The sequence below is a fragment of the Moschus berezovskii genome, chromosome 10, assembly GCF_049115385.1.
Source record: "Moschus berezovskii isolate FMDL1 chromosome 10, NW_MosBer_1.0, whole genome shotgun sequence".
NCBI lineage: Eukaryota > Metazoa > Chordata > Mammalia > Artiodactyla > Moschidae > Moschus > Moschus berezovskii.
The window spans coordinates 100,592,768-100,605,592 of NC_142469.1; the positions used below are offsets into that span (position 1 = coordinate 100,592,768).

Consider the following 12,825-nt stretch of genomic DNA (forward strand, 5'->3'; position numbering starts at 1 on the left):
ACTATAGCAAAATCTATTTTCTCATTTACCTATTGTGCTGGAATTAGTGTCCTCTTTCTGGCTCTTGTAAATGGTGTCCAATGTAATATCCTTATTGGGACACATGGGAGTGTTTCATGGGGATGTATTTACAAGGTGAATCGCTAGGTCTTAGAGAAGTGCACCTTGAAACTTAGTGGGGAGACCCTTTTATCAAACTTCTTTAGGAAGGAAGAGGATGAGAATATAAACCTTATTATTTCTTCAGTTTTGAAGGATGAACAGAGTTCAGGGTAAAAAGTATGAAAAATGGAGCCTGGAATTCTGCACATTTAACATAATACAGACTTTTGAAAGTTATTAATCATATCCTTTGAGTAGTTTCCTGAAACAAATACTTACAGTAAATGAATGATTTTTAGCTATACTTTCCCTCTCTAATACTGTTTGGAAGCATTCACATTTCTTTGAAAATTAAGATAACTTTTTTTTTACTGTCTATGCACACGTTGCTGGAAAAGGAAATGGCAACCCACTCCATTATTCTTGACTGGAAAATCCCATAGACAGAGGAGCCAGGCGGGCTGCAGTCCACAGGATTGCAAAGAGTCGGTCACAACTGAGCATGCATGATCACGTACTCATGTTCCTCTTCAAAATCCTCTTTGTTTAGAAATGAGAGAAATTTTTGTTTTTCTTATCTTTAAATAACAAATAGTCATCTTAGGCATTTTCTGGATATTTCCTTTTGGTTTAGGTTAGTGATAAATATCCAGTACATTTCCTGGGTGGTAATGCCCTAGAGAGTTAGCTGGTAATGGTCAAGGCTACTCCGCTGCTGTCAGTATGAGGTTTGGGGTGTTTGTCTGTTAGATTAGGTTGAGCATATGTGTATCAAAGACTTGGATGGTACAAGTGATTTCAGTTTTGTAATGTTTTCCATTCTTAGTTTAAAATTTTATATAATATTAACTTTATTTAATAATCCATTGAACGACATTCATTTATTCATCCAACAACCATTTATTGAGTGGCAGGCCCTCTTTCAGGAGGCATACCACGGGTATAGGAGTGTGTAATCAAGTGATGACAAACAGTAGAAACAGGAACACATCAAAGGTCAACTGACTAAATCTAATAATCTCCCCTGTGGTAAAATAGAATTAGAAATGGCATGAGAATGATGGTGGTTTAGGCTGGTCAGGGAAGCGATGGCATCTGAGACAGAAGTGCTTTGTATCCTCAATTTTCAGTACCCAGTTCCTGAAACTCAGTAACTCTTGGTTAAATTTCATTTGAATCCAACAGTTCGGTAATCTTCATTGTTGTTAAGTTGCTAAGTCATATCCAACTCTTTTCAGCCCCATGGACTGCAGCACGCCAGGCTTCCCTTTCCTTCACTATCCCCCAGGATTTGTTCAGATTTATGTCATTGAATCAGTGATGCCATCCAACCATCTCATCCTCTGTCCTCCCCTTCTCCTCCTGTTGTCAATCTTTCCCAAAATCGATGTCTTTTCCAGTGAGTTGGCTCTTCACATCAGGTGGCCAAACTGTTGGATCTTCACCTTCAGTATCAGTCCTTCCAATGAATATTCAGGGTTGATTTCCTTTAGGATGGACTGGTTTGATCTCCTTGCTGTCCAGGGGACTCTCAAGAGTCTTCTCCAACAGCACAGTTTGAAAGCATCAATTCTTTGGCACTCAGCCTTCTTTATGGTTTGGCTCTCATATCCATACATCACTACTGGAAAAACCATCACTTTGACTAGACAGACCTTTGTTGCCAAAGTGATCTCTTTGCTTTTTAATACATTGTCCAGGTTTGTCAGAGCTTTCCTTCCAAGGAGCAAGCATGTTTTAATTTCATGGCTACAGTCACTGTCCACAGTGATTTTGGAGCCCAAGAAAATAAAATCTGTCACTGCTTTCACTTTTTTTCATCTATTTGCGATGAAGTGATGGGACTGGACACGATGATCTTAGGTTTTTGAATGTTGAGCTTTAAGCCAGCTTTTTCATGAAGTAAGAGATAAATAAAGACTCACAGTAGCCAAAATTGATTTCACAAAACTTGAGACAGTAAAACGTACTTAGCTCATGGACTGGTCCTTCAGACCTTCATGACAGTGTAGTGTAGTAGGTTTCTCCTTCCTCGGCAGAGTCTGTTAAAGATGGGAGGTCAGAGTGACAATCAGTGGCTGAGTGCCTTGATGGCATGTGAGAAGCCGGCAGCTCAGAGCCAGAGTTATTCCGAGCTTTGGTCAGACAATTTTTGGAGTTGGCGCTGGGGCATTGCTTGTCTTACGGCTCCGTTCTTCAGTTTATGTTTCTTAATAATGATTGTTTGGTTTAAAATGTCAGAAAAGCATCTAATAGATTTTTGAAAGCCCTACATCTAAATTGATTTAAAGCAAAAACATTATTGATCTTTAAAAAATTAAGACATTAGTTCCTGACAGTTGAGGTATATTTAGAAATTGGTTTTTAAAGGTAACAGTTAATAATTAGTATTTAGAGATAGCTCTACAACTTTTAGTTTAATAAATAATAATAGAATATGTATAGAATTCCACATAGAATTATAATATAGCTGATTATAATATTAATATGAATCAATAGAAGAGGTAGCCTCATTTTGCAAATGGAGATGTAAGCAGATATCATTATGTGATTGATTATATTCACACAACTAAGGTATAGGAGGACTTGGATTTAGGTTTCATACATTTCTAATACAGAAATTCTGTAGGTAGATGAGCATTTAGTTATCTCTGTTCAGTTGTGGCTCCCATGTAAGGACAGTGGGCCACATGCAGTTGCTTCACTCTAGGCCCCAGGTCTTATAGCCCACCTGTCAGTTCAGTTCAGTTCAGTCGCTCAGTTGTGTCCGACTCTCCGTGACCCCATGAATCACAGCACACCAGGCCTCCCTGTCCATCACCAACTCCCGGAGTTCACTCAAACTCATGTTCACAGAGTCGGTGATGCCATCCAGCCATCTCATTCTCTGTCGTCCCCTTCTCCTCCCGCCCCCAACCTTTCCCAGCATCAGCTTTTCCAGTGAGTCAACTCGTCGCATGAGGTGGCCAAAGGATTGGAGTTTCAGCTTTAGCATCAGTCCTTCCAATGAACACCCAGGATTGATCTCCTTTAGAATGGACTGGTTGGATCTCCTTGCGGTACAAGGGACTCTCAAGAGTCTTCTCCAACACCACAGTTCAAAAGCATCAATTCTTCGGCAATCAGCTTTCTTCACAGTCCAACTCTCACATCCATACATGACCACTGGAAAAACCATAGCCTTGACTAGACGGACCTTCGTTGGCAAAGTAATGTCTCTGCTTTTTAATATACTATCTAGGTTGGTCATAACTTTCCTTCCGGGGAGTAAGCGTCTTTTAATTTCATGGCTGCAGTCAGCATCTGCAGTGATTTTGGAGCCCCCAAAAAATAAAGTCTGACACTTTTTCCATCTATTTCCCATGAAGTGATGGGACCAGAGGCCATGATCTTTGTTTTCTGAATGTTGAGCTTCAAGCCAACCTTTTCACTCTCCTCTTTCACTTTCATCAAGAGGCTTTTGAGTTCCTCTTCACTTTCTGCCATAAGGGTGGTGTCTTCTGCATATCTGAGGTTATTGATATTTCTCCCAGCAATCTTGATTCCAGCTTGTGTTTCTTCCAGCCCAGTGTTCCTCATGATGTACTCTGCATATAAGTTAAATAAGCAAGGTGACAACCTGTACCATGCTATAAATTATCCCAAACTCTCAGAGGGTTAGATTCCAGTTAGTACCACATAATGAGACTGTGTATCTTAAAGGGTAACAAGTAGATTTTTAATCGAGGAAAACAGCAACAAAATCTCCCAAGCAGGTGCTTTTGATGGTTTTCCCCCTGACTTTTATTGGGGTCAGCAGATTGTTGCTACAGATCCATTGTGGAATTGCTTACATCCCCACCCATTCTACCTGCCTCCCCTGCACCTGCCTTGCTTCCATACTTTTCAGAGTTGGGATAGGTAGTTAAAGAATGTCATAAGCTCATGGCTGCTCTAGTGTTAGGAGACTCCTGCAATATGTCCACTTGTTGTCTTGCTTAGAAAAGAGAGACTCCCCACCCCCTACCCTGAAACAACACTTCCATATTGTGTGTAAGGGTTTCTGTAAACCAGAAAGTCAACATATTAAAGTGCAATTCATAGGGGAGTTGCTGGCTGTGTTGACTGAGCTTTACAGTCATTTTAACACTGGCAAAGTGTTAGCCTAACTGCTTCAAATCAAACTGTAAAGATGCTTGTGTGAAATATAGTATTAGATATCAAATCAAACATATGGGTGTTGAACGAAAGGATATGTGTTGTGGTAGTATATGGTATTCTAGCATGTGGAGTTGTATTTTATGGAAATTCTTTGGCTTGGCGTATGGCAGGGACATACATTCATTATGAGACATCAAGCTGTAAAATAAATAAAAGCAAAGAATTCAACTGTGCTGTTGAATGGTTTTCAATACAAACTTGTCTGTTCTAGTAACTTAGGATCTGTGTGATGAGAAGCATTTGTAAGTCATTGTGGCCAAATGTTTTGTCACCATTGCTAGAAGTTTGAAAATAATCTAGATCAGGTCAAAAGGAGTATGAACTTTAGCATTTTGCAATTTTTTCTTTTTACCTCATAGTACATGTTACAAATTACTGTGCTAATTGGTCTTAGAGGCAAAGTGTTTAATATATTCCTTACTCTTTTTCCCTCTTACTCAATATTCTATAGTCAGTTTGTTTTTTAAGTGTATATTAGAACTGATGACTTAATTCTTAGAAGTATATAGGCTTATGGGGATGAAGTTCTTGGATTTCTCAAGTGAACTATATGGTGGTATTAACAGTGACTTCACCATTCTCATCCCAGGAGTGCTTTTTGCCATTCTGATATCTTGTTTTTCTTTTCTTCTCCTATTCTTTCTCTACGTTAGGGAAAAAAAATGTGTCAGTAGATTTCTGATTTGATAGAACATCAGAAAATATCATCAATGGTGTATGTATTGCATGAGGAAGAACTTTTCTTTGAATAATTTCAATATTTTTTAGGTTCATGTAACTAGAAATGGAGAAGACCCATTTTAGGTCATTCTGTCTATCTTGGGTATTTCTAGCATTGGGCTTCCCTGGTAGCTCAGATGGTAAAGAATCGTTCCATCCCTGGGTAGGGAAGATCCCCTGGGGAAGGGAATTGCAACCCATTCCAGTATTCTTGCCTGGAAAACTCCATGGACAGAGGAGCCTGGAGGTCTATAGTCCATGGGGTCACAAAGAGTCAGATACAACTGAGTGACTAACACTTTGACACTTTACATCATGGACTGTTTTATCAACTAGGAAAATACTATTCCTGTATAGCTATGAATATCTTGCTCATATTGATAGTTATGTTGTTTGATATACGTAGTATTGTTTCTAAATGGGTTTCATTTTATTGTAAAGCAGTGTTGCTTCTTTTTAGAAAAAATAGTAAATGGAATTGCTAATGTAACTGGTATTTGCTAAAATGTAATTGAGGCATTCTGACCTTAGTTGAAACAAACATGTACCCAAATCACAAGCATCCTACAAAATACTAGTAAGGGATCTTGAACTGGAGTTCATTTTCATTTAAGTATTGCATGAGAATGGATTAATATAATCTTTCTCTGACTTCCTTGGCAGAAGCAATTTTTTTTATGTCCGTATTTAGAGCTTTTTACCCCCTCTGGATTTTTGTGAAATTATCAGTATTTGATATCTGATAAAGTATTTTTTAAAGCAGAGTTAAATTATCTTTTGTCTTCATTGATAGTATGTGAGGAGAAGGCAGTAGGCCGATTTATCTAATGGAGATAATTTTAAAAATTCAAATTCAGTTTGCTTAGCAAAGAACCCACTTCACTTTGCTGAATCAAAACCATATTTGATTTTTTTGAATTGCATGTTTAGAGTTTCTCTCACTTGCCTGTCTTGATTCTTGACAGATGCCACCTCAGTACGGACAGCAGGGTGTGAGTGGTTACTGCCAGCAGGGCCAGCAGCCTTACTACAACCAGCAGCCGCAGCCTCCGCACCTTCCCCCGCAAGCGCCATATCTGCCCTCCCAGTCCCAGCAGAGGTACCAGCCACAGCAGGTGAGCGCATTCCTGGTCCCCAGGCCTCTGTCCTGTGTTCAAAGCCCACCCCGGGTTCTGAGACATATTCCTGTCCCATTTAGAGAATTTCTGTTCTCAGTGGGAAAAAATGAAGTCTTGAGAAAATGCAGAACTATATCCTAAACTGTTTGTTTATGAATGGATGTTTGAGATTGAAGGGTGGGAAGAATGAGTGGCTTAATAGCTTCTTACAATACCGGTTAGTGACAGCAGAAAATGTCAGTCATTTCATGTTCTTTGTCATGTGTATTCCGAATCTTTCAAGAAAGTGCTCTGTCACTTTGTTGAGACTTATTCAGGAAAATGGTTTTATTGATCGTTTAAAATCTTGCTAGTTGGCACATACATGGGTTTTTATCTTGAGCTTTCTTTTGATTTGTTTTAATGGTAAGTGCTACTGTATCAAAACATCGTTGCCTTTGGCAGTATTATTCTTCCTAAACTAGCTTATAAACAGATAATCACTTCAATTACAATATATTAAAATACTAAAGGGAATCATGTACTTTGAGTATGTTAAACAGTTTCTACTTTAAATTAACCTCATTAAATACTCTTTGAGGTTATTGGGCTACATATTTCAGCTTACATGATTTGTTGAAAAATAGTGCATATGTTTTGGGTACAGTGATTCAGTTTCATCCTGTTTTAGAGATTGTCACCGAAGATATTAAAAGGCATCATGAACTCAGGACCTGTACTCTGAATTCAGATAGAACTTTCATAGCACTTTCAGTCATAAGCATCAAATTTTAACTTTGCATTTTGTATTTTCTTCTCTTCTTTCTTGTTTGTGGGTGGGGGTGGTGAAGATAGGGGAAGACAGTGACATTGACTGTTCAGTCTTCAAAATGATTCCCAGACAGCTTGGAGAGATTGCTGATGCTAGGCAAAGTATATAAATAGATGAAGCTTAATTTTAACAAATCCAGCCGATTTCTTAAGTATTTTATTGGGTTCTTTGTAGGCTTTTTCCATGTGATTTTTATTTAAGAGTTCCAAAAAGAGTTTATAGCTTTAAACAAAACAGTGTAACAGCTGAGATTGAAGATACTATAGAATCTTGTGTTTTGCATATGTGTTTGCAAGTTTTAAAGCAATTTATAGATGTAGGAATGTACATTATTTCAAAGTTATTTAGTCCTTTTATTAAAATCAGGAAAATTAAATAACCTTATAATAGCATTTCTTTTTAAGTGAGAGACTGGTATCTGAGTTTATAATATATAAAGTTAAAGATTTTTTCATGGGCCTTCAGAGCCTTATTGAACTTCTCTGTAGACAAAATGTTTTGTCGTGTTATCAAAGTTTAGGAAGGACTCAACAGAGATATTGCATTACTCATTTTACTTCAGTGTGCTAAAATGAATCTGGTTGTAAAACCAATTTGGTTAAGGATTCTGAGCGCCTGTCATTTCCTTCAAGACCAAGTTCAAAATTTACTTCCTTTATGAAGCATTCACTGATGACTTTTTCCACATGGCAATTAGTTATTTAATATCCTTTATATTTAAATATTTAAAGCATACTACAGGTAAAATCTTATTTTAATGAGTACTATTCAAATGTGCTTAGATTAGGTCTATTTTATGCTTTGAGCGATACTACCTTTGTTTTATTGACTTGAATACAAAAACTGTATGTCAGGAAGTACTGTATAAAAATGACTCAATGTAAATACTGTCTTTTTTTTTTTTTGGTATATTCTGAGGAAGGTCAATTATTTCCCAAAGTATATTGGACTTTTTTTCTTGTTTTCACTACAGAATGTCTAAATATTTTTTAAGTTTCTATAAACTCTTTTGGGACAAAGAAGTGGAAATCAGAGCTATTTAGGGACCCTAATCAGAGGGTCTGGTTTTACAGGAAAAGTTTTGATTTTTAGGGAGTTAGATATTTATATAGATTGGGGAAGTTTATTTCAGAAATGACATCTAGCATTTTCCATATAGTTAGTATCTCCAAAACTGGAATAACACCCCCCCCAATCTATCCCAAAACAAAGTAAAAATAACCACTAGAATACCTTCAAAATCAATCTAACTTTTAATAAGAATTTTTAATAGTGAGTTCACATTTAAAAAATGAAGAAGCTTAACTATTTTGATTTAAGAAGCCAATGTTTCATGACAGAGCATTCCTTCCTGTAGACTTTCCTTTTCTTTCTAGACATTGCATGCATAGTCTGTTGATTTTTGAACTAGGAGATCATCAGAAAGTATTACTTTGTGTCTTTTGTTAATGTGAATGATGCACAAGTTAATTTTAGAGTTCCATTAAGATACCTACCTGTGTTTCTTTAACAACAGTCCACGGGGTCTCAAAGAGTCGGACACGATTGAGCGACCGAACGGAACGGAATGTGTAATGTTTTGAATAATCAATACATTCCCATGTGTCAGAAATTAAAAAGTACAAGGAAATGATACAGATCCGAGTCTCCCACCACAGTTCCTCTTGCCTAGGTCACCAGCAAGCTCACCTTTTGCTGCTGCTGCTGCTGCTAAGTCACTTCAGTCATGTCCGACTCTGTGTGACCCCATAGACGGCAACCCACCAGGCTCCCCCATCCCTGGGATTCTCCAGGCAAGAACACTGGAGTGGGTTGCCATTTCCTTCTCCAATGTATGAAAGTGAGAAGTGAAAGTGAAGTCACTCAGTCGTGTCTGTTTGCGACCCCATGGACTGCAGTCTACCAGGCTCCTCCATCCATGGGATTTTCCAGGCAAGAGTACTAGATAACCACTTTATTATGTTTCTTTAGTTTCTTACAAAGAAGCAAAATACCATATTTTAATTGTTAGCTCTATTTTCACACAAATGTTGGTACACCATAATATACTGTAAACATTCTTCTGTTCTTTATCACCCCCCTTCCCCGCCCACTTAAATATATTTTCTATGATCTTTACAAAGGAGCAGTAAAGCCATCCTCCATTCCTTTTTATAGATAGCTTCATTCCATTTTATGGACATATCATAATACATTTAACCAGTTCTCTTTCAGTGGGCATTTAGGTTATTTTTAGTTACTTGCAGTTCAGACAACTCTTCCATGATGCTTCGTATTTGTGTCAGTTCGTAAATGTTCAAGTGTATCTGTCAGATAAATTCCTGGCTGTGTCAGTGGGTACATGCGGTTGTAATTTTGCTAGATTGTTCCTCTCAAGGGTTGTACCAATTTATACTCCAACCATTGATGTATGAGAGTATCTACACATGTCCCAGTAGCATGATTTTAAGAATTTTCTGGATTTTTATAGTCTCTTTTTTATAAGTGTAATTAAATTCTGTGCTTTACTTTGACTAGTCATACTTTTTGTCTGATGAAGCCAAACAGAAGACTAAAAAATTTCCTCTTAAGTATTCCTTTGGCTAAGTCTCTCAAATTTTGATATGCATTATTTTTATTCTCTTTTAGTTCTAAGAATTTTCTTACTTCCCTTTGTTCATTTTTTAAAGACTGTTTTATTGAGACCTGGGTTTGTGTTTTATTCCCTCAGAAGGATTGGTTTATGCTTTTGCCTGTTGCTTGTGGACACTGGTCATTAGGAATCATATTTCGTATTTTATTTTCTAAAGTTTTATTATATAAAGAGATCTTAGTAGACTGATAAACAGAATGTTAGAATGAACACTCACATGCCAGCATAACTTCCTTCATGTACTAGCCTAGCCATATTCGGATATCCCCAGTTGTCATCAGAATGCCTTTAAAGTTCATTCGCTTCAAGCCAGATTCAAACAACTGTTAATACATTGATGTGATCCTTACATTGTTTTATCTGGATCAGTTCTGTCTTACTCCACTTCCATGCATCCCCTTGGCATGTTGAAAAAAAACTTAAGTTGGTTTTCCTGTGAAATGGCTTTGTCTGGATGTTTTCTCTTGATGTGGCTTAATTTGTTCATCCAGCCCCTCTGTTTCCTGTAAATAGCAAGTTAGATCCACAGGCTTGAAGTTAAACATTTTTATTTGTGATTATTGTAAATCATGTCCTCAGCGTTTAGGTCCTGCTTCTGTTTAGTGGAGGGGGTCCATGACCCTCCCTTTGAGAGAAAGAGCCTCCCGTGGTTCTAGCGCCAGGCTGTCTACTGACCATCAGTTGTCTTCCAGCTGAGACGTAGAGCCATTATGATGAAGATAGACCTTCCCTTTTTATGAAGATAGACACCCTGTGGGTGTCCAAATTATTCACCCACAGAATCTGTGAGACTAATACATGCTGCTGTCTTTAGGCCACTAAGTTTGGGGTGGCATGTTACACATCGTTACTGACCGATATGATTTGAATACTTCATAGGTGATGCTGTGAGAGTATTACAACAGGAGATATACATCCTAATATTTTGTTGTCCTACAACAAATGGTGTTAAGATTGATTGGTGGGTTCAGGTGGTAGGGCCTCTGGGACCATTTTAAATGGAATTCTCTTCTTGAGGTTTTATAGAGTGCACCATTAAGTGTTAATTTTGACCAGAAACCCTGGTCATGGTTAGCCTGTGGTTGCTAATTCTCAAAGGAGTCATTTAAAAATTCTTCCAACCTCTCGGTATCAAGTGCAAGACAGGTATTTTTCTCTTCTCTTTAGTGAATGCTCTTACATGATGATTATAGCCCTTCTTAGTCCCTTGTTTGTTTGAGATGTATCATCTCATATTTTGCTCCTTTTTGGTGGCCCTAGATTCCTCCTTTTTCTGTTCCCTGTATAGTTATCAGCTGGAAAGTTAAAATCTGTAACAGAATTCATCTTCTGTTGCTCTCTTACTTTCCATGTTCTTGGTTTACTTTATGTGTTCTTGGTTTCACTCACATTCATTCCCAGTTTGTGATCCATTTAAAAAGGCATGTTTCCCAGTGTTTTCAATATTTCAATTATAGACATTTACAGTATCCAGTCTGCCACACTGCTGGAACTGGTACTTTAATGTTTTCTAGTTGTTTATTTGATGTCTTTTATATAATTTAAGATTATATAAATATGCAATTTAATAAGTAGTTTAGAACATATTAATTTGTTGTTGTTTAGTTGCTCAGTTGTGTCTGACTCTTTATGACCCCTTGGACTGCAGCACACCAGGCTTCCCTGTTCTTCACCAAAATGAAATTTTCCTACTGCCTTCTTTTTCTTTCAAAATATAAAGAATATGTTATAAAAAATAAGGAATACGTTACCTACACAAAATTCATAGATACTCTGTTAATACACAAAATTTTAAACAAGTCAGAAAAATGCACTAACTGTGTATGGAAAAGTGAAAGTAGTATGTAATAAAATATTATATATTTAACTAAATAAATACATAGTGTATAATAAAATATTATATACTTAACTAGATGCTTGTGTATGACTACACTGAAGGCTTGTGAAATTAATGTTTGCATGTATACGTGGTAAGATCCAACCAGTCCATTCTAAAGGAGATCAATCCTGGGTGTTCATTGGAAGGACTGATGCTAAAGCTGAAACTCCAATACTTTGGCCACCTCATGCGTCGAGTTGACTCACTGGAAAAGAGTCTGATGCTAGGAAGGATTGGGGGTGGGAGGAGACGGGGACGACAGAGAACAAGATGGCTTGATGGCATCACCAACTCGATGGACGTGAGTTTGAGTGAACTCCGCGAGTTGGTGATGGACAGGGAGGCCTGGCGTGCTGTGATCCATGGGGTCGCAAAGAGTCAGACACGACTGAGTGACTGAACTGAACTGAACTGAACTGATTCGTGGTATCAGTGTGAACCTGACAGCTATACCGTGAAGACTGATAGAGTGTGGTATCAGCCTCCTTGATGTCAAGCTAGGGTTGTCAATGGAGATATCATCTTCTAAGATGGAGAGCAGCTCTTGGTCAAAGTCCAGCTGAAATAAAATATAATCTTCCCTTGATGTACATGAGGGTAGTTTCATTCCTGGAAAATTCAGTATAAAGTTGTTTTAACCATACTTTGTTCTTATATGCAGAACGGAGTTGGGTTCTAGGCTTAGACAAATAGCTTTTTGTGTTGTTTTAAATCTAAATGAATGCTGGGACTTTGGAAATGAAAGTGGGATGCAGTGCAATAATCTGTTGGATTAGTCTCTCTTATACATTGTGGGACAATCTAGCATTCTTACCCGACACCCTTAAATTTCATTGCATTTCCTTATCCTTGTGACAACTAACTGCCCCCCTTGAAATCTTATCACTACAGATAACTTGGGCTCCCTCATTTTTTTCTTAAATAAAATGTATACATAATATGAGTTTCCTATATACAAGATTTCACTAGACATCAGTATAATGCCATTCATGTAATAGAAAGGACAGAAAGTTTATAATAAAATATTGTTTTTCCTAAGTAAATGCTCAGATGTGTCTACATTTGAAGACTTGTAAAATAGTCAGAGGCTTGCATCTATATAATAACCATGAACTTTACAGACACAAGTGACAGTTGATATAGTTATATTGCACAAACAACTCAAAATTGTGAACAAAGTTTCAATTGATGGGATTTATTACCATACAACGGTAATTATGTAAAATTAAAATATTGAACATTTAAAATAACATGCTCTACAGAGTTGTTGAACAGAAAAAATGTGTTACTCCAAAATGTGGAGGCCTCTAAGTTTGTAAATAAAATACACACCACAGTAAAAATCAATAAGTAAGAATAGGCC

At 37.3% G+C, this 12,825-nt stretch overlaps 1 protein-coding gene across 9 annotated transcripts in view; it reads left to right on the plus strand.

Moving 5' to 3' along the window:
- ARID1B (AT-rich interaction domain 1B) overlaps nucleotides 1-12,825 on the plus strand; it is a 434,495-nt gene that overhangs the window by 121,935 nt on the left and 299,735 nt on the right. For all 9 annotated transcript variants that reach the window (XM_088840857.1, XM_088840860.1, XM_088840859.1 and 6 more), the window contains exon 3: nucleotides 5,988-6,137. In XM_088840857.1, coding sequence (XP_088696983.1) covers nucleotides 5,988-6,137 — 150 coding nt within the window. The remainder of the gene's footprint in view (nucleotides 1-5,987; nucleotides 6,138-12,825) is intronic.